Source organism: Catharus ustulatus, chromosome 10 (genome assembly GCF_009819885.2).
Source record: "Catharus ustulatus isolate bCatUst1 chromosome 10, bCatUst1.pri.v2, whole genome shotgun sequence".
NCBI classification, from domain to species: Eukaryota; Metazoa; Chordata; class Aves; order Passeriformes; family Turdidae; genus Catharus; species Catharus ustulatus.
Window position 1 is genome coordinate 14638158 of NC_046230.1, and position 23091 is coordinate 14661248.

Here is a 23091-nt window from a genome sequence, read left to right on the forward strand (position 1 = left end):
CCGACCGAGCTCTGTCCCGTCCGTCACCTTCTCTTCCATCCCGTCCCGTCCCACTGTCACCGCCTTCTCCCTCCCAGCGCCCCTCCCACGCCGACATTCCGCTCCCGAGATTGCTGTCGGAACACTCGTTAAGTGGAAAATTCGATCCTTTCCCCAAGAGGACGTGCCATTGCCACTTTTCCCGAGACTGCCGCAGCTCCTCGAGCCCCTCTTGTCGCGGAGGGGCTCCGGTCCCGCTCGGCCGAGCGGTGAGTGAGCATCCCTCATCAGGAAACCTTTCGAGAGAAAAATCGGGTGCTGCCATTCTGTTTCTTCACCGTGATGAGAAACAAAGGAGGTGGAGCTCTGCGAGAAATAATTTTAGGGCAAAGGGATTTTGAGGATGTATTTTTATGACGTGGTCTGGGCATTTCCTTTGGGACATCAGAGGAAACTCATGATTGTGCCCAGCAAGGGTCCTGGTCCAAGACATGAGCACAGCTGGGCCTGTACAGCCAACTCGTCAGAACAGTGTTCTAAAACTATCAAGAAAACCGGCCTCTGGGCAAGTTGAACTAAGCAGAGCGTTTAAAGCCTTGCCTTTCAGAAGTCGTGTGAACAAGCTGGTTGATTTAAAAGCTGAGAGTAGTGGAAGATTTGTCAGCTTTCTGTCTTCCAGTGACATGAAATTGTTAATTCAGTGGAGCATTGAACAGCAGTTCTGCTTTCTCTATTATCCCTTTCTGTAAGTCTGAGTTATTTGCAAAGCTTTGCATTGGAAACTGAATGACCAAGGCAATTCTTGTGGTATTTAAAAAAAACAAAACCAAACCAGCACATAAATGAAAACCCAGCTATCTGCTTTACCTGGGCACAGCAGGGTCCTGTTGCTTGGGGGAACCCGAGCCTGGATCCTGCAGGGTAGGGACTGGCCTGTGCTTCCATGCAGTGCAAAGGGAGGTGAGTGTGGGCAACCCTGCTCGGCAGTCACTGAATCACTGTAGCAGGTGCGAGAGTGCAATGGAAACTGCCACTGAACAGGCAGCAAAGATGGTATTATAAACACAGTGAAATTCCAGCATAAAGTTGACAGTTCATTTGTGCACGAGTAGGTCTCTCTCGCTGATTCATTTTCATTGTGTAATGAGGTTGAAAGGCCTTTTCTATTCATACCCTTTCCAAAATAGATGTGGCCTGTGCATATGGACAGCTGGTGTGTTCTTGAATGGACCAGAATCACCTAACTCGTTATGGAGACTGCAAATACTTCTCTGGCTAACAGTACACATGAGTTTATGGGTACAAAGGAAAGGAGAAGGGGAAAGTAAATAATAACCAGCATTACAGCAGAAACAGCAGCAAGGTCCTGTCTGGCTATCCAGGACCCACTCTGACAGTCACACTTGCTGCAGTTGAGCTGGGACTGAGTCCCTTTGGGGTTCTCTCGACTCCCTGTACACTTCATACTCTCACATTCAGACAAAGTCTTCTCACCTGCTGGGCCTCGGGTTTCCCATAGCAGAGTCTCAAACATCTGGATCCTTACAATGAATTATACATGGTGCAACAACCAGCTGATGATGGATGAGCTGAGTGCCTCTGAGACAAACAAAACCCCAAACAAAAGAAACCCTGTGGATTTTGTGCTCTCAATGTCTGGGGTCCTCAGATCCTGCTGTATTTCTGAGTGTCTGTTCATGTGCCTGTGCCACAGGTCCCTGTGCCCTTTGTTATGTGAAGGGTTGGCACCAGTTCAGTCAGGTTTTGCCACCCAGAACTCAATCTGCATCTGCTCACTAAGCTACCTGCAGTCTATGTCTTCCTCAACAATCAGAAAGTGGTTACCATGAACTAGAAAAGCACCAGAAAAAATTTTCATGGTGCTTTATGTTTCAAAGTTTCACTCACAGCCCTGCTAATCTGTTCTGGGCTTGGACAAGGCTCAGGCAATGCTTCAGTCCTGAGCTTTGTGAGTGATCTGTCATGGGGTGGATCTCACACACGACATGCAAGTAGGCATTGCTGCCAATACCTTTGGTCTCCTGATGTACAGGAGTCCTTAGTATGGTCTGGGGCTGAATTGATGCACAGCTCCTCTCACATTCATCAGTGTGGCAGCTTCTGAGTTTGCAAAGACCCCCAAGGAGAGTTTATGCCATGATGTCATTCTTCAGAAGGTTTTTGTTAAGTTACAGTAATTTCACGAATACAAGCCGCACCAATTTGACTAAGATTTTGCTCCTAAACCGGAAATGCGGCTAATAATCAGGAGCGGCTAATACAACCTCAGAAGTGCCTGCCAGAGTGCTGAGCCGAGCAGCTGCAAAGTCGGCATTTTGCGATTGTTACAAATCGCTACTTTGTTGCACCGCGGGTGGAGCCTGGCTCCGTGTAGGCAGAACGGGGGGCGGGGAGAGAGGCGGGAGAGCTCTCTTTCCTCCTCTGCCACAGCCCAGGGGAGAGACGGGGGGGGGGGGCCCGGCGCCGCCATTGCTGCAGCTCGGGGAGGAGAGGGGGGACCCGGGCCGCCCCTACCGCGGCCCGGGGAGGAGAGGGGGGACCCGGGCCGCCCCTACCGCGGCCCGGGGAGGAGAGGGGGGACCCGGGCCGCCCCTACCGCGGCCCGGGGAGGGGGGGGAAGCCGGCGCCGCCATTGCTGCGGCCCGGGGAGGGGGGGGGGAAGCCGGCGCCGCCATTGCTGTGGCCCAGGGAGCCGACGGGAGCCCCGCGCAGCCATTGCCGTGGCTCGGGGAGCCGACGGGGTGCTTTGTCCCCGCCCGCCGCCGGCGCCACGGGCGCGGGAAAGCTCCGTCCCCGCCCGCCGCCGCTGCCGTAGGAGCAGGGGAAGCTCCGTCCCTGCCTGCCACCGCGGGGCAGCGCCGACCCGGGGTGACCGAGCCCAGTGGCAGCGGCGGCCGGCCCCGAGCTGCAGCACCGTGCTGGACCACCTGGCCCCGTCAGCGGCCCCTAGCGGGCCGAGCCTGCACAGCCTTAGCTCAGCCAGTAAACCCCGCCCTCCCGCCGTTCTGTTAATAATTGCACGCGGGTCCTCGCTGCGAACGACAGAGCGGCTTATATTCGTGTGCGGCTTATCTATGGACAAAAACCAAAATATTTGCCAACACCCAGAGATGCGGCTTATAGTCAGTGCGGCTTGTATTCGTGAATTTACTGTATGCTCTTGCTTAGCCCCCACAGATTTGGGACTGATGACAAGTCTGCTTCTTGTCCCCTCCGCTCTATGTGGATAATGGGGGTCATCCTATTTATTACTTCAGTCCTCAGGTGAGTTCAGTGTCTTGTTTCTTTCTCTCCCTAATTAAACATGCCTTACCAGAAGAGGGGTAAAGAACTGTGTCCATGTCAATCAACTAATGCCCTCCCCATGAAAGGATTTGGATAAAATCTCATTAAGACCTGCATAGGATGCTATAACTAGTTTGTAGAATCATAGAATGGTTTGGCTTGGAAGGAACCTAATGATCATCCAGTTCCAATCCCCTGCCATGGACAGGGACACCTTTCATTTGACCAGAATGCTCAAAGCTCCCTCCAACCTGGCTCTGGCCCTGAACACTTTCAGGGACAGGGCATCCACAACTTCTCTGGATAAGTCATTCCAGTGCCTCACCACTCTCACAGTAAGGAATTTCTTTCCAAAAGCTAACTTAAACCTACTTTCTGATATCTAACCTCTCTTTCAGTTTGAATTCTGACCCCATCAGTCTATGGTTTGTACATCTCTCAGAGGTGTGTATGTGATGTTGTGCAGCACAATTGTGCCATCAAGGTCTGTCCGGAATTTGTGTTTTTCAAACATCCTTTGAAGATAACAGAGTCTCTTCTGTCAGTTAGAACATATTTCAGTTTGGACCTACAATGTGAGATCTGAGAGATATTTTAAATGAACAATTTCAAAGATTTTCAACAAATGCAATGATAAATTTATTATTATTCTTCTCAAAGTATTAGAAATACAATTAAAATACAAGCACAAAAGGTATGACAAATGAATAGGAATAATATTGTTAATTATAGGTGTGTATTTGGGGATTCATTTTGATCAAATGCACTATTCATGATGCAGCCATAATCCTGCTCACGTACTCTGGCATCCAATTCATCCCTGGACCATTTCAAAGAAGAATCCCTTGATACTGTAGCTGAATCCACCTTTCTCTTCCTTCTGTACAACGGAAAAAAAAAAAGAAAAACCTATTTTAATTTCTATTCTTATTTATAGTAGAGATCAAACAATGTTGTGAGCATGAATGGAAATGGGTTTCGGAGAAGCTAGAGTTCTATGATAAGTGATGCATATGCCCTGTGTAAAAGAAGTGGCATATGTTCATTCCTGATTAAAATAAAAAAGGTAAGTTTTTCCTCAGATTCCTCAGAAGAGATCCCCAATGTTGTGGTTCCTTTCTGGTCTTGCAGGTGTGTGGCAGATGGGAGTTTTGAGGTTTACTGGTGCTAAAAGAGGTGTCTTTGCTGAATGTAGCAAAGCTGGGAAAAGCCTTACCTGAACAGGCACACAGCGGAGGAGATGAGAATGGCAATGACAGCTACAACTGCCACAACTCCGATGACGATGGCAACTGTGTTGTTCGAACCCTCTGTGTCAGGCTCTTCAACTGAAGAACAAACAAGAGCCTGGTCACTGAAAGCTAACCATGCTGTGAACAGAAATGTTTTTTCTCCACCCTTGCCTGCTTGTTTGGTTTTATTGTGTTCTCTGTGGTTTTCTGGAGGGGTGTCAGACCCAGGTCCTGTGTGCTGTACCAAGCCCTGCTATCCTGCTTTCTGGTACCTCTCCACTGGACTTCTGACCCTTCTGTCTGCTTGGATGACCAAAGGTTCTCACCCACTGAGTTACTAACTTTCATCATGAAAATGAAGAGCAAGGCCAGCCTTCTCCATAACAACATCCATTTTTGAAAATGATGTGTTTAATGCAGACAGGGAAATCCAGAATAGTTTTATTACCTAATTTTTCAGCCTCACAGGTTGGTCCTGTGTAGAGTTCTGAACATTCACAGAAGTAGAGGGAGGTGCTGTTGGAAGTTTCAGAGCAAATGCCATCATTTGCACAAGGGTTTGGCATACATGGGCCACCTGGGAAAAAAGGAGAAACACATGACTCTCAGATAATCCAACCCTAAAGAGAACCATTCTTGCTTAGGTTATGCTGACTCCTAATGCTGCACATCCCCTGTACTTTAGCATGTTTCTCGTATCTGTCAATGCCAATAAGGGAAAGAAACACTGTCTCTTCAGTAGGAAACACTGTTTCTCCAGTGAAACATCAGAGCAAGATCCTTTGCATGGTTTTCTTCTGTACACTCTCTCTTGCAACTATCCCCAACCCAGTGATGCCCTTTAAAGTTAGTCAAGACTTCATAGCATCCAAGACAATGTGACTCACTCCTGTAGCATCCACGACTGTAGTTTGAAATGCCACAAATTTCAACCGACCCACACACTTCATCATAGCAGGAAACAGTGGAGCTTTCTGTGCACTGGCATTTCTGAGAGCAGTCATCAGTGGTGAATATTTCTCCAATCTGGAAGACCAGGAGTTAGATGTTAAAAAAGACCAAATAAAATCAGCAAAAAAACTCATGAATATAGCACTGGAACCCTCATTATACTCTCTTCAATGCTTTCCTGATGAACGGAAATAGGGCAGATTGGGTTTTTTTTTAAAAGTAACTTGTAAAAAAAATAGAAAGCAAGAAGTTTACTAATGCAGCTCTTTGAAACTCGGGGATGGCCCAAGAAAGAAAGCAAAAGAAGATTTGAAGCATGAGATCCTGGCCCCAGGCAGGGTAACCAAAAATGGTCAACTGTTGCTAGAGATGAGTGGCACATAAATCACATCATACTTCCAAGGCAATGTGGAAATGTTATTTGCCATTTTTCTTAAAAGTGCCACATGTTAATAGTAAATCTTTACTGTCTTTACTGGCTTAGCCCTTTTTTGTACCAAATCTCTAGTGGTTAACCAGAAATCTGTGAGATAATGGAGTTGTTCTATCCTGCAGTGACAGTGGAGGATTCTCCTCAGAACCTAGTTTTGCTCAGGGCTCTTTTCATGTCTTATCCAACTCCACAGACTCTCAACCCTGCCTAAACCACTCTCCACTTCGAGGAAAAAGGCCACAGTGATGCACAGAATTTTTCTGTAGCTGCTGTGTTGTAAACTTTAGAGCCTATGAGTGTAATAAAGGTCAAGAATTAAAATGAATTTAATAACATAATTTCTCCAAATGTCTGCTTTGGACTGCCAGGCAGAGTTTCAGAGAGAGACCAAGAGATCTTGACCTCTCTACCCTTTCTCCAGAAACCAGAATTTTATTAAGCAATTGCTCTTTGTTTTTAATGTTTCTACTGCAAAATTACATGCTGAAGATTATGAGGAGAGAGTCAAAATAACTAAAAGGAAAAAATACTGTTTAGTGCTGTGGGAGCTGTCTGACCCACAGAGCGACCATACCTCATAGTATTTGTTAAGATATGTGCAGCCACACTGTTTGTAAGGCACACAGTCAAAGCCACTAAGAACATAACCAGGGAGACATTCACAGCCTTCAACACAGGGTGATTCACACTCAGAGGGGCTGGTCAGGTCGTTGCAGGACGCTGGGCATGCAGACATGCATGAGCTGTATTTGCTGTTGGCAGGGCATGATATAGCTGTAAAAATAAGGAGTTCAGTTACACCAGGCTGCTGTGTGTTACTTACTTACAGAATTCACTTTCTGATCCATTTTGTAGGAGGCAAAATGATAAATACAAACACATAGATGTGCATACCTATATAATAGTATTGAAGTTGTAAGTAAAGAACTCAAAAGTCAGGAAATGCATCATCAAAGCTATTTGTATACTGTGTTCTCATTCCTGGTATACACTGATCTCAAAACAACTTCTCACACATCCAGGGTTGCCATCCCTGAAGTGTCAGAGCTGTTCCACAACTTTGGGAACTGTGTTTCACCAGAAATACAAAGTTACCTAACCATATCAGACACAGGGAAAATATGGTTTGTTGAATCTCTGAACTTAAAAAAACAAAAGGAGGGGGGGAAATACGTTTGAGATGATTATAATTTTTATTTCAGCATTTTTTAGGCTGAAAAGTATTGAGTTTTCTGTTGAATTTCTTTTTTAATCTTGAAATTTCACAGGCAAAAAAGACAATTATTATACTTTGTAGATTTAAAGAGAGTTTGAAATTAAATTTCAGATTTGTAGCCTGTGATGGTGTCCAAAATTTAAACTTTTTGTCCCATTGGGAATGTGGACATCTTTTCACTCACAAAACTTCTGGTGACAGAGGGCTGACAGCTGATTTCCCAAGTATCTCTCCAAGTTGGATTTTAAATGCAGAAGTCAGCATAGGACACAGAGGAGAGTCCAGAAAAACAAATGTGCTTAACTGTGAGGGGTGAGTGGAGTGTGAATCATGATGTTTTTGCTCCGTAAGAAGATTTGATATAAGAAAAGGCTTAAATTTCAGATTCTAAGAGTCCTGTAGGTAGAATCCCTACTTTCTGTTTCTTCCTGTGCTTACCACACTCTGACTGTTGCCTCCAGCCATCCATGCTGACTCCTTGCTGCTGACAAGCCAGCACATACTCCTCCAGACTGCGGCACAAGGTATCAGCCTCATCTCCTTCCACACACATGTCGAACAGGCAGCTCCTGTGTGCAACATGAGAAAACATTAATTCCCAGTACATTTGTTACTGGTTGTTTTCATCTGCTTTTCTGCCCAACTCCCAGTTAGTTTTGTTTTCCAGTATCTGGCTGACAGGAAACAGAGGAATAAAAGTACATAATTGGGAAGATAAGGTCATTTTTGTGCAGCTGCTGCTGCTGTGTGAGGTGTCTATATAGGATCATAACATCATTAAAAGCTGAAAAAGGCCTCCAAGATAATCGTGCCCAACCTTTAACCTAATTCTACCAGGTCCACCACTAAGCTATGGCCCTAAATAGAAAATTTTCCTTATAAGCAATCCAAGCCTCCCTTGGACCAAGCAATGAAGAGAGTTACCTGACTTAACACAGTAAGTTCTTCTTTACTCTCTGCTTCTGTTTCAGGATGCATCTTGCTTATAGAGCACTTTTTCATGTTGCTAAATGTTACAACTGAACTACACACTCCTTTCAATACATGGCTACCCTGCCCACATCCATGTGCCTTGAATGTTGACACAGAATTCTGCTTTATCTAGTGTTTGTTTGTTAGTGCTACCTTCTCAGTTTTGCTCATCATTTGAGCATTCATGGTCTGAAGATCCAAGATGAATGGAATCTGCAAATATGCAGCACCTCAGAAAAATCAGGGCAACCACTAAGCAGGTAGAACAGGCTGCCCAATCAAATTCTAGAGTGAGAAGAAAAGTAGGCTTATGTTAATAATCTGGAGATACATCTACATCTACATCTACATCTACATCTACATCTACATCTACATCTACATCTACATCTACATCTACATCTACATCTACATCTACATCTACATCTACATCTACATCTACATCTATCTATATCATCCATATATAACCTATAGATACAGATATAGGTATACACATTGAATCCAGCAGTCCACTTTATTTGGCTTAAGATACTGCTAACCTTCTTCTCAGAGATAAGAAGGACTTCGGGGTGGGCATTATCTGTCTTTAAACATTAGGCATAACTATGTAACTAAAGAAAACTTGGCAAATATGTGACTGATGATGGATGAAGGATGAAAGATGGAGATGAATACAGCTCAGAATTAGGTATGTTGGAGTTGTACATGTAGGAGGCAGAGCAACCTTGAAACACAGCAGAGGGAACTTTCCTGAAGATACCAGCTTAGTTACTCTTAACTAAACTGGTTTTTGTACTTCTCCATGAAAAATTCAAGAAGTGTCACTGACAGCTTCAGCCTTTGGCTATGGCAAAATACAGATTGTATGAAGCTAGAACTGCAACCCAATAGAACCAGGTGCTAAATTCTTACTGAATGTGGATGAGAACTGTAAACACATTGGAAATTCCAGGAATAACGCTTAACACTGTTGCTTAACCTGTGTGGGAAAAGAGGAAAGCTGCTTTGTAGAGCTAGCAAAGAAGTGAAATGTTGAATAGATGAAAGATAATCACAACTATTTAAAAGTAAGGAGAAGTAAATATATCAATAATGGAATCACTGGGTCCAGTTCTACAAAGACACTTGTTATCCTCCACTCCTATTAATATCCTGGAGACTCCAGATGACTGAAGATAGTTCTTGTCAGAAACTATTGCCAAGATGATTTTGCAAATGGAAGAACAACTGTCTGCAGTAGACACTTACGTGAAATAGAAATCTGGTTTGACTGCAGAATGACATTTGGCAAAAGGACCATTCAAGTCAGTCAGGATTTGACACTTTGTAGTTGTGTTTTGCTGCTCCAGCTGATTTTCATTGCAACCTTGGAACAGCCCTGGATCTGGTTCCTCCTCAGACTCATCTGAGATGACATCTCGTCTGTAAATGAAGTCATTATGAAATAATCAGTGTTCTGTGTACATTCAGCATTCATGGTACTACTCTGAGTAACAATGCAAGAATACTTCTGCCTTGTGGTGTAAATGTAAGCTTATTTATCTTTCATGCTTTATCCTGAATGGGAAGAAGACAGAACAAATCTAAGATGTACTGGAACACTTTCTACTATCTCAGAGATTTATGGAGTTTTAAAGTAAATAGGATATCTCCAGTTATCTCTTTGAAAATTATGCATGGTATATGTTTTATCCAGTGCCTCCTCCATCCAATCTATTCATGAAAAGTTGAATGTTAGTCAGAAGGATGCAGCTGGAATAAAGCCCTGTTTCTTGGCTATATGTTCACTTTCACTGATCAACTGGTTGCATGCCTGAAATGCCAGAATTTTCCTTTGGGCACAGCCTCCAGAGCCTTATGTTCAACACTGCCCCATATATTGCTTTCTGCTATTCTGGCAGGCAAATTTTTGCAGCCAATATATAGCCAGACAGCTAATATAGTTCCATTTTCTTCTGAAAAAGCAATGTATTAGTAGCTAAGCAATTTCCAAAGGGCTTTCAAATCAACAAGAAGAAAGGTAGGAAGGCAGGAAGGAAGGAAACCTCAAGGAAACACGAAAAATCTTTTTCAATGCTGTGTGTGGACTAATTAGCACAGAATTTTTCTGACCACAAGTATCATACTCATGTACAACCAAAATAATGCCCTTACTTTATGTGTACTGGCAGAAAAAAAATAGGTAGCTGTGCAAGCAAGAAAATCAGACTGTTCAAGGACCTTTTCTGGGAGGAACTGTGAATTTATGTTGATGGATTTCAAAGCTACCTTCACGTTTCAGAGGTAAGACTGACATTGAATCAGGATTTGCACTCACTCAGACCCATCCAGAATATGTATTTATCTTTGCCATGAGCTTGGCAAAGATATTATTCATTCCTGTGCCCTAACAGTTGTAATGACTGTGACTCCAAACAGGGACATAGAACTGGGGTCATGCACTGAGAGTTCAGGCCTCTTTTGGCCAGACAGAAAAGTCCCTACACACAAACAAAAGGAAGAAGAAAGATAAGACAGAAATGAGACAGTGTAGTTATTCCTAGAGGTTAACTTTGACTTAATTCACTCACTCCTAGTGGCAGTGCTTGCTGTGGATATTAAATAGCAAATCAGGTACCTGACACGAGAGCTTCTTTTCAGAGGGACTTTCCAGCTTTCACCAAATGTATTCACGTTGCTCACCCGAACACCATCTGGTTTTGTGAAGTCATTTCTGTATCTCCCATCAAAGTCACCACACAAGCCTTCCACTCTGCTTCTGTAGGTGGTAGCCAGCTTTATGTCTAGGCAAAGTCAGAAGGAAAAAAAGTTGTTACATAGAAATTGTTGCCACTGAGTGTATGGAAGAGGTGGAAATCAGTGCCAAGTGCCACATGTCATGATTCAGATTGCAGATGGTAATGTAACACGGACTTAATACATAGCACAAGAGCACAGCCCTGAACATACCTGTTCACACATGCTTCTGTGCTCTGCAACGTGGATCATGAAAAAAGTAATTTTTCATAGGTTTTTATATAACATTAGACCACTGGCAGGTTGCTCTTAGTGCATGCTGCTTACTGCTTTGCCACAAATGGAATGCATCACCCACTTTTTGCCCTTCATTTACAATCCACTCGATCACTGAGAAATGGATTTCTATAGACAGGGATTTGCTTTCTCCAGTTGGAATTTCAGGGTTTGGAATGATGGTCACGTAAATAAATAGCCTGACACTTTCATCATGCACTCAGAAATACTCTAGTTATACACTGTTGTCAATCAGGGACAACTTTGCTTTGGTCAGAAGAGGTATCATGTGTCCAGCTTACATGAGTGACTTGTGCATATGCCCTGTGAAAGTCCTGACAAACACTAAAGAATGGGATTATCTGGAGTAGGCTTGAGAGGAAGCATGCAAAATGATACATACAGTGTATAGCTTGAGGATCTCAGTCCTACGACTCCTGTGACTGGGTTCAGCTGGCAAAGGGGCAGATCCAGATTTTGCCCCATTATCCCAATTAACAATTTGAAGTGATTTGCTTTTGTTTTTATCATTCAGACCTTACTTAACATGAAAAAAATGAATGACAGTCTGACTCTACCACTCATTCCTCCTAACTTCAGTGGGATCCAGACAGAGAAATACCAGTTTTATGTTTTTTTCTAGTTCATGGGAAACACTTCTTTCTGGTATTTTCTGCTTATTTTCTGATATTTTATATCACAAAGGACCAGAAGTGCAAAGGGTGAAGATTTCAAGTTTTGCCTTGGGTTTAGACCTCCTCTGGAATGAGAACATTTTTGGGGGGCAGTGCATAAATATTTCTGCACAGTTTTTAATATCACTCACCTGCATTTTGATTGCCATCAAAGCTCAGGTATAAGCCAAAATCTGTCTCCAGGTAAATTCTTGTTGTCCTCTGATATATACGAATGCCTTCATGGGGTCGAACAGGGGGCCACACCCTCACACCATCCAACTAACACGGAATGAAAAAATTAAAATTCATTATATATAGGCCAAATTAAAACCTGGTTTCAGTAGAGGTCAATGCTACAATCCAATACATCTCCGGTGTTATGATAAATATATTAGGTAATTTAAAAGCATTTATTTTTATAAGTTAACAAAATAATGTATTAAGGAAAGTGATCTGAACACAGTACTTTCATGTCATCCCAAGAAATTTCTATTATTGAGCTAAAAATGTAATATAGCAGCTATGTATGCTCTTACACACCAATAAAGAGGAAGGAAATTTAATTATCCGAGCATAAAACCACTGATGAAAATTGGTTTTATTGTTAGCCTTAGGCTATTTGGGGTTTCATTGCTAAAACTGTATTTATTGATTTATTTGTTTGATGTAAAATTATATCTTTCATAGTTGTGGAGAAAAAAGACTCGACACAACTGAAAATCTCATTTGCGGTTGCCTCACTGCTCTGCTGTAATAACAGAGTTCACTTTAATACTTTAATTTTTTTAAAAAAGTCCATTACTCAGAGATGTTTTACTTCAAGGGAGGGCATTCCTCTGTGCTCTGCAGTCAGGAAAGGACTTACCAGAATCTGCTTGTTCTGCCTGAATCGCACTGTGTGGTTGTAAACATTGATGAGCATCTCTTTCAGGTAAGTAATACGCCGACTTCCACGTAAAGGAGAGTTCGTGCCTTCAATGCTGAACTGTGCCAGAGTGTCAGGTAGGTCAGGGATGGTCTGAGCCAGAATATATGTGTATTTCCCTTGGAAGTGGTGCACCAGCCCATCAAAGGTGATGTAGTGTGGGTCACCCATCACCTGGCATTTCCCAAAACCTGCAAGGGAAGAGCTTCATTACTCTCCAGTCTAAACGTGAATGTGCCAGATGCCATGCCTAGATTGGTCCAAACTGTTAGATAGAAATGATTGTTGCTAGCATGCAGGTCTGAAAGTAAAGATGGGTGCTCAGGCTTCACTCTAGTGAATGGACACTCAAATGGAGAGATGGACAGAAAAACTCATTCCTTTACTAAGAATTATTGTGAGCTAACTGAGCTGAAGCAGGACATTAGGGTTTAGAGAATTTACTGAGACTAAATTGAGCACATTGGCCCTCTGCAGAGGAAGGACTCTGACACAAGCACAGCTTGAAGTGGCCTCCTAAGAGATGTGTTTTCATAACTTCTGCCGTGTGTTGTTACAAAATTGAAAAGCGACGTTTAATTTTGGCTGACTCAGTGCTGTCACTGATTTCTTCTGAGGTTACTAAACTGATCATTTGGTTAACCAGACCTAACAATCAGATACAGTGACTGTCATCTATGCATTCTCCTTGACCACTGAGCACAGAGTAAACCATTATGCTGGGAGCAAGGCATAGGAAAGGCTATCCTTAAAATTGCTGAGGTGCCTCTGCTCAGATATTTTGCCAAAATGTAGCAGGGGGACATTTGATTTGCCTTATGCTTTTGTATTGATTCTCAATGCAGTAGGACTGATGCCAGGTTATTCTTTGAAACTGAAGTGTAGGGACACTATGAAACAAGTTCTCTCCTAATCAATGCAATCTACCTAGAGAATATGGGATTAACTTTGGCTAGTCAACACAGATATTGAATGAAAAGCACCAAAGTCCTCTGACTGGTCTATCATATATCTGTGCAGATCTGCTCTGTCCTGGTTTTGCTTATCAGTTTTTGGTTTTTTTTTTCCTGTTCTCAAATCAACATGCAATGGGAAAAACAGGGTCTTTGTGATAGGATTCACAAACTGAGTTTTGGGTTCAACAGTGAGAATTTTTTAAAAGAATTTTTATTCCAACTAGTCAGACTGAACTGTCAAATTTCCAGATAGAAGTAAATTATACCCAGGCATCCATTTCCTTCTACAAATTCTCTGCATGGAATAGGAACTTCGGTTATGAGAACTGAGGTCTTTTTGTATTCAATAATATGTTGTCAACAAAACTGTCAGAGTTGCCTTCTTTCCCCAAGAAAGAATGGAATTGCCATGAAAGAAAGTATGAACACCCACATTCTCCCTTCTGCAGCCTTCAAGTGAAGCCCAGGTGAAGACCTGCTGTGCATACCTGTTGGATTGCACTTGTGTTTTCCATCTTTGATCATGCAGGTTTCTCTAGAATCACAGCTATAGCTCTTGCAGCTGATGACACCGTTCTTCTGGCACTGGCATCTTTGGGTGCAGTGTGGAGTTAGCCATGTCTCCCCAGCCTGGACACAAGTTGTGTTAATAATAGGTTATCAAGGTGCTCAGCTTTGCAGGGCAGTGGAAGTTCTATAGCCACGGCTGGGGACACTAGCTAGGTGCAGCCTTGTCCGGGTGGCAATTTCACAACTACTTGATTAGTCTCACCAAAATCCTGTGAGAGGGGATCTCAGTCCATTATCTTACTGTCTTCAACATGAGAATTTGAACACAAAACCAGACTAGGACAGGCTACCTGAATAAAGTCTGATCAATTGATGTTTTAAAATAGGCCTCGGTTTTGGCCTCAGGTGCAATGTACCAGGCAAGCTTCTGTATCTCCTAATACCCAAGGTAGCAGCTTTTACTAATCAAATGAAAGGTATTAAAGAGGTAGATCCTGAAGTCTTTGATCTCTCTCTCATATTAAGATGGACAGGACACCAATTTTTTACAAGTTTTGAAGTCAGAGATTTGCTCCACAAACTACTTACAGTGTAGTAATTGTTGTCATCATCCCTGCAGCCACAGCTGCTGAGAGGCACACAGTTGCCATTGCTGAGCACATAATTATCATCACATTCACAGCCTTCAGTGCACTCTTCTGTCTTCTCACAAAGCGAAGAGGCAAAAATGTCACTGCATGTTGATGGGCAGGGAGAGACACAGTCTTTGTAGTGGCTCCGGGGTGGGCAGGGCAGTGCTGTGTGGGAGAACAGAGCCAGTGTCATTAAATGCATTTACAAAGTGCACTGCAAACACTGAAAGCTACACCTTGGCTTATGGAATGGTGGGACAGAACTGCCTTTTAATAGCTGATTTTGATCATCAGCTGGTTTTTATTTTTATATTTTACTTTAAAAGACCAAAGCAACAAAAATCAGAACAAAGAATGCTTTCTGGAACTGCTTATTCAGTTTTATTACATGTATGAGTGAACTACCTGGCTCTAGATTATCCAGATTCAGTATTCCAATTCAGCTGCAAAGGCTTCTTTGGGCACTGCTAGAAATGAGACTCTCAAAGGCAAATTCCTTAAAATATTCAACCCTCCATTGATACAAATCAGGTTTAAATTTAGCTTAACTACAGACATGCAAGAGCAGCAGATATGCATTCTCAGACTGCAGGTTCATCTAGCTCTAAACCCTATTTATTCCAATGACTGGATGTGCACAATAGGACAGTTCAAGAAACAGTGTAACATGGCAAAAAGTTTGTTAGTCCAGTATTTTCCTCCACTCACGGCAAGGAAGCAGCTAGGGATTTCTGATTGATCTGTTAAACATTCACCTGAATTGGCTTTTAACCAGCTAACTTTTTTGTCCTCCACAACATTATATGATAATCCCACAGTATAATACTAAATTGTAAAAAAACCCATCACATGATCTTTACTAATTTTTACATAACTTGTTTGTAGCTTTGTTGAAAGAGTGGAGTGAGGCATATACCCTGGTAATCTGAGAACAGGGTTCATAATAAACCACTGAGCAAATTGACAGCTTTTCTTCAAATCACAGTGAGTCGTATTGAGTTCTGTGTCCTAGCACAGTATCTTCCTTTCTTTTAGTCTTCTGGTTATATTATTTCTACATTTTAGGTTCACTACAATATTTCTTTTGCTACCAATGCCATTATATCAATATCCATAACTTGTCTAGTTCTGAGTTATCTCTGGGTTTTTTTGAATGTGAACACAGTTCAGTGCAGCAATGGAGTCAGGATAGTGTAATTGCATTTTGTAAGAATTTAGATTTAATTTTCTTTTATGTAACTAGTTCAATTAATTGTGCTAATTTTTGCATGCTGTCAGTCATTCAAGTTTCAGTTTTTTCAATTGCTTGTGTACTTACGGCAGAATGTGCTATTCCTCCATTTAATGGTGATGCCATGGCTCTTGCAGGTGTCCACATAGACTTGAACTATGTCGCAGAGAGCAGACTTCATTCCATCATACCGGCACATATCATAGATGCAGATGTCTATGAAGTCATCAGGGTTGACCAGACTATGGCATTCTTTGAATTTGTCTGATTTTAGAACATTGCACTGTCTTTCAATGTCTTGTTTACTCTCAGTAGTACAAGGAGGTTCATCATCTTCTCTTAAGTCTGGCAAACAACTGCAAGAAAGCACAGACACAGGTTGCTATAACACAGACTGAAACTGAAAAGTTTCTTTCCACTGAAAAGAAGAAAAGGTTGGACACTTCCTTCTGTCAACAGATGAAAGACTGGGCAGAAGTAGACCTGCCTGATAATGACCATGCTGTGTCTGACACCTGTTACTCTCATTGAACTTGACCCTGACTAGAGGACTGACTTCATAGCCTGACCTTGGATCTGTCTCATCACTGCAAATTTCTGTGTGGCAACCTGAACTGAGCCAGGCTGATCTTGGCTTCCATCTGTGGGGCTCCCCTGTTTGCCTCACTCTGGTGGAGTGGGATGGCCCCTGGCTGCTGGGGCCACAGTGTTCTCAGCTGTGTTGTCACATACGGCTCCCTGTCTGCCAGGGAGCAGCTGGCCCTCACCATTCCCCAGCACCATCATCTTGCTCTGGGTGTCACCAGCGTGAAATACACAGTCTGCACTGTGGACTGCCCCAAAGACTCATTCTCCAAGTGTGTGTGTTAATTGATAGAACAGCTGTGGTTTTCCTGTGGCCTGTGCAGCGGTTTCCTGTGGGGATGGTGCGTTTTGAGCTACAAGTTCAAGAAGAGGAAGCTCTGGCATACAGTGCTTATATATTACAAAGTAGCAGACAGTCGAAACAATTGAAAACAATTCACTATTTCCTGAAGCAAGATGAGAGGTATGAAATTTTTTTAACATTTACCCCTTATCACTGTCTGTCTCCACTTCCCAGCTGTTTCCAAACTGTGGGGCAGTGACAAGTGTACCATTGGTCAAGGACAGATCATCTTCATGATTACCATTGAAATTTCCACACATGCCATGCACCTGCAGAGGAAAAAAAAACATATTCTAAGCATGACCTCTTTGCGTCAACTTCTCCAATAACTTCATGTTCATTGTCTATGAGATAATGTGACCAAATCAACAACAACCAATCCTCTAGCAGACATTTCAGACATTCTGACTGCACCCATGGAGACAGAATCAGAAATTACAGTAAATCTGTGATTTCCTAAGGCTTCAAGTTATTTATTTCTCTAAGTTAGAAGTACTCCCCTAGACAGGTAATTTTCTTTAACTATCCCTTGGAACACAAAGAAACTGTTGTGAAGAGAGAAAAATAGAACGGAAAAAAGTTACATGTGGTACAATACAGCTACAAAGAAAGATGCAACAGCAAAACACAAGAATAAAAGGAACTAGAAGTAAATGCACAAAGAAACAGTTTTGAAACAACTCCAGATGTTTGTATACTAAATCTTACCTGTGAGAAGTAAGAGCGTGGGAGGGTGATTTCCAGATGGTGATTGCCATCAAATTTCACTGTCACACCAAAGCCAGTTTCCACTACTATAAATCTGCCAACACTTTCAATGGACACACTTTGCAGTCGGTTCTGCACTGGAGTGTAGACTCTCTCATTGTTCAGCTGGAGAGATGTGTCATTTGTCAGTATGGACATTCTTCCATTAAAACTCACAATGTATATTCCTATCAGTGCTGAAGATTTCTCTGTGACAGTTTTAGCTCTTTACATTTCTACCTTGCATATTCCAACTATGAGTTGCAGGAATCAGCCTTTTAGCTGAGGAGGGCTGGGCAGGGTTTGTATCCTGTGCTTTTAACAGGGAACTGGAAAGATCTCTGGTAGTGAGCAAGTTCTTTCTCACCCGTGGGGTAGATTCCCTGCCTCCAGTACTGCCATGGCTCCTTATGTTACTCTAAACTGATACATTATGTCTTGCTTGCTATAGGTGACTGGGTTTATAAAAGTTGTTGAAGTGGGGAGTCCCATATTTTAATTCAGGCAATAGTTTCCTGGTCTGAGGCCCTGTATTTCAACTCTAAAATATGGACAATAGAATAGTAAACCCAAACCAGAAGGCTAGTGAGAAAATCTATTTCCTTATGACATCCACTTAATGGGGGTGCCCACAAGTGTTAAGCATATGCATACATGTTCCTTAGGAAATGTGAAGATCCTTTTTGCTACAGTTATTCTAAGTGAGCTAATCTTGAGATACCTCTTGCCAGAAAGAAGAGCACCTCCACCTACCAGGATTCCTTGGTTTTTCTGAAGGGTGATTCGTACACCATACACATCTATGTAGACTTCTTTCAGGTAAGTGGCCCCTCTTAGTCCCCTGTCTTCATTCTTGCCAAGTATAGTTATAGGAACGACATTGGTGGCAGTGTTGACAACCTCAACCAAAGTGTAGGTGCAGGTTCCCACAAAAGTGTACTTCATTCCATCAAAAGTGAAATAATGGGGATCTCCTACCACTAGACATGTTGCTTGACCTGAAGGCAAAAAAAAAGATCTAAGAATTTTGTATTGGATTGCACCATGGCCTCAGCTGATCAAAGCAGTTTGCATAAGCGGAGCAACCTCATTCTGATCATTATTATGTGGGCAAACTTTCAGAGATGCATCTCGTGTTCATGCCAATGAAACCTATTTTTAAATAAGATGTTTCCAGAAAGCATCTCCTGAATTTAATTTGCAAATTATATACAAAATAAAATTTTTTATATATTTCTATATGCTGTTGTAGCTATGATTTATAATATAGTTGAGAGTAATACAGAGCTTTTTTACTTATCTATATAAAAATACATAATTAACTGTATAAATGTAGATGTAAATATAAAAGCAACTAAAATTGCATCTATATACATCAATACTCTTGTCATTATGCAGGCCCACAGAGACACAATTCTCATAGAAATGCAACCAAATCTAAAGCTTGCAGTACTGGTGATGTGGTACTTGAATTTTCATTATCAGGACAAATAGAATCCAAGCAATCTTGCAAACTTTGGGCGGCATCAGTTTTTGCTGATATCCACTACAACAGAAGGGCATCTGTGCTTGCAAGACAGAACATGCATTTTCATCTCTTAGCACTGGCAGCAGTCAGTCGAGACTTCTTTACTGTCCCATAAGAAAAGATATTTATAATAAAGCTAGAAGGAGACGAGGATCCAATTATGGAATTGACATTGGGGTGATTTTCAGGCAGCACTCACCATTGGAATGACAGCCCAGCACACCATCCTGAATACTGCACTCCTCTTGGCTGCCACACTCCCAGGGTTTGCACTCAATGGTCTTATTCGCCTTGCAGGTGCAGCGTTCAGTGCAGGGGTAGCGGGTGAACCAGCTTTCATTCAGCTACATGGGAAGAAAGAGTGTAGAAGTATTTATTATAAGATAAATAGGAAGGTAAAACCATAAGGAAAAATCAAATTATTAGCATTTGAATGTGCATGATATATTATAATTCGGGCAATTGTAGTCCCACACCTCATGGACCAAGAAAGTTGACAAAGTAAGTCTATTTTGAAATTATTAATGGTGTAAATATGAATTGTGTAGTGTTATTAATATGGTTTTCCCCTCACAGTGATTGAGATGACCTGTTTTTGTTTTTTTCGTTTTTTTCTTTAAGATCTAATGTAACTTACCTGGTGATACTGGTTATTTTCATCAACACAACCACAGTTGCTTTCTGGCACACATTGGTCTCCACTCAAAACATAGCCTTCCTTACAGAAGCAACCTTCCACTGGCAAAGAACTGCAGGAATCAGCTGCTGAGGTGTTCAAACAGGTAGAGGGACACCTAGTACCACAGCTCTTGTAAATGCTGCCTCCAGGACAGGACATTGCTAAATAAAGAGAAAAAATAAGATCACTCTAAAGGGCACAATCATAATAAAGGTTTTCCTGATGCTTTCATTGTTTGCTCCTTAAAATATACAAAATGGCTGTTAGAAAGTCTGACAGGAGAGTGCTGAGTATAAAAACCTTTTTCTGCTGATTTAAAGGCATAAAGTGACCCAGTAATGGGAATAGAAGAATTTTTGCCATACCAGTTGATATGTCCCTATTACTGTAGTTACTATTTGAGCATCTGCTATATATTCCAAAATAGAACAAAAATCACACTCTGTCTTTCACTGAGACTCCTTGTGAACAATATACTTTCATACCCCTTCCACTTATGGTAGAATTGGGCATCTATCACACCAAACATGGTCCCCAGGGATAACATTATATTTTACAGAAATAATTTGTCCATTTCTGTCATCTAAAAAAACACAGAAAAACATGGGTTTGGCTGGATTCTGTTAAAAACCACTACATATGACTCTCATTTATTTCTGTACCTACAACAGGATCTCTTAGTCCTGTCAGACAATTACAGCTGACATCTCCAGTCATCTAGCCAGACTTCCTTCCCTTGGTCAGGGCTTTAATTGAATTTTTATTTGAATCACTGATGAAGAGAGCACTTGAGAGTCAGTCTTTCTAATGTTACTGACTTTCCTCTGTTACTATAATGAAGCCATAGACTATAAGGTCCTGGCCTACAGCCTCAGACTATGGAGTCTGGATGTCCACAGCTTTTTTCTGATTTGGAGAGCCAGACACTCATTTCTTGTTCTATCTTCTTTTTATGTAAGAATTCTCTGTGCTCTGTCCTCTCAGAGTTGACTTACTGGGTGCTTTATCTCAATAATTCTTCTTCCAAACTGACCAACTCCTCAAACCTATCCATTTTTTATGGTTTAGTTTAAATGCACAGCTAATTGTTCACATTAAAAAAAAAAAAAAAAAAGAAAAAAAAAAAGAAAAAAGGTGCAGATCTGTAAAAGATAATCCAGTGGTAAGTGGTATAATAAAAATTAATGTAAGTCAAAAAAAGCATAGAAACAATTATGGTTTATTTAAGTATGGATGATCTTTAGAGGAATTTCTTTTCTCTAGGTGTGTAGTTTGTGGACTTAAATGTCCTTTAGAAAATGCTGCCCAGAGATATTGTGGATGCCCCCTTCCTGGAATTATTCAAGACCAGGTTGGATGGGGTTTTGAGAAAGCTGTTTTAATGGAGGGCATCCCTGCCCATGGCAGGAGGGCTGGAACTAGATGATATTTAAGGTCCTTTCCAAGCCAAACTATTCTATGAGTCTATGATTCTAGGTGTGACAAGCAGAAAGCTGTCCAGTATTGCTTAAAATCAGCACCAGTGGGACCCCCGGAAAGCTTCATTCTAAGAAATATGAGCTCATTATAATAAAATTGCCGTAAGGTCATTCTAAAGAGAATTAATCAATAAGTAAGTGACAGTATTCAATGTCTTTGCTTTAGAGAGAAATAGAGCACTTCCTAGAAACAGCTGCTTTTCAAGGTCTCTTGTTTTTTTAACCAAAGACCATTGATAATCATGTTTTGTGGAGGACTGTCAGCTCCATTTACATTGAGGATGGTAGATTTTCACTGAAGCAAAGGAATTTATTTCTCCAGTGCAAAAGTTCACAAAAGACAAGGTTGAACATAACCAGACTTTTCAAGAAACAAATAGCAAATTACAAATATGATGAAACTTTAAGGATTTAACCTGCATGTATCCTAATGTTCTCGATATAAGTGGCTTATACAACAAATCCTGGAGTGGTGCTGAATCTGAAGCAGGCTCAAGACATTATAAAAGACCGACTATACTCAGAACATTACATAAAATGAAATAACATGCATGGTAAAAGGTAAAGGACAATGAAATTAAAATTCAGAATAGATATTTATATCAAAACACTCACGGCAAAGAGTAGTATTCCTCCATTCTATGCATATCCCAGCATTGGCACACGACTCAGCATAGGCCTGCAGTCCATAGCATAAGGAGGTTGCCTGTCCCCCAGTGAAACACATGTCATAAACACAGTTTTCAAAGAAATTCTGTGGAGGCACCTTCGAGTGACAGTCCTTGAAGATTCCTGTGAAATCAAGGAAGATACATAGAAGGATAGAAAAAATACCCCTGGAATGTTAAGACTGATCACCATGTATTTTCTGTCACAGCAAACACATTGTGGGTGTTCCAGGCTGTGCTAAGTAAGTTAATCCAGTACTTGAAATGGATACATGATGCACAGTATGAGAATGGGCTCCCTGGGTCAGGTTTTCTTCTTTTTTACATGATTGATACAACACAACTTACATAAATTAAGCATTGTTGCCTGGGAAAAGCACTAATTCTATACACAACTATAGGGAACATGCACAGAATTTCAGATAAAGTATCTGTAATAAACACAGACAGTCCGTCTGCACTATTTCTTTTTAGCAAGCAGAGTACAAGTCACCATAACACAAAGAGCAGCTATGGTTCCCTGCACATGTTCTCAGATAAAATTCATGGACAAATTGGCACTGTCTGAACAGATGACATATTCTGGCAGGCACCTATGGGTTTTACATTGGCCATTCACTTACTGGCAGTTTTATATACTTCCAATATAAGCTTAGGAAAAGAGACTATATAGAAGGGACAAAACAAGCTAAACCATGCTCCATCACCTGCCTCACAGAGATCTACCAACACACTACCTGTTGGGTCTGTGATCATGCCACATGCTGTGTTTTTCTTTGCTTCACTCTCCAACACAGGATCACATTGCTCTTCTGTCCCACCACTGGAGCATCTGAGGAAAGCAAGCAAATCAAACACGTTTCACATCTCTTACTATCACATTTTCAGTGGAAAATTAATACATGACAACCCTGCACAAAAAAGCTCATTTTATTTCCGTCACAAGACTTTATCCAGCTTATTTGAAAAGCTGATGTCAGCCCTCTCACTGAATGAACTCCATTTTTGATCCCTTCTGGGTGATTCAAAGGCTT

The 23091-nt window shown here is 41.7% G+C and overlaps 1 protein-coding gene across 1 annotated transcript; it reads right to left on the bottom strand.

Moving 5' to 3' along the window:
- Positions 1 to 3913: 3913 nt before the first annotated feature.
- On the bottom strand, positions 3914 to 23019 carry LOC117000812 (zonadhesin-like). Its single transcript, XM_033068844.1, has 20 exons — positions 22795 to 23019; positions 22005 to 22181; positions 19870 to 20072; positions 19432 to 19576; positions 18458 to 18702; positions 17666 to 17830; positions 17102 to 17226; positions 16117 to 16385; positions 14755 to 14963; positions 14145 to 14286; positions 12641 to 12891; positions 11925 to 12054; positions 10704 to 10869; positions 9335 to 9508; positions 7556 to 7686; positions 6476 to 6675; positions 5405 to 5543; positions 4966 to 5094; positions 4502 to 4613; positions 3914 to 4165 (listed from the first exon to the last, which is right to left on the bottom strand). The coding sequence occupies exons 1-20, from the start codon at positions 22811 to 22813 to the stop codon at positions 4012 to 4014; spliced, it is 3285 nt and encodes a 1094-aa protein (XP_032924735.1). The 5' UTR covers positions 22814 to 23019; the 3' UTR covers positions 3914 to 4011.
- Between the last annotated feature and the right edge of the window lie 72 nt (positions 23020 to 23091).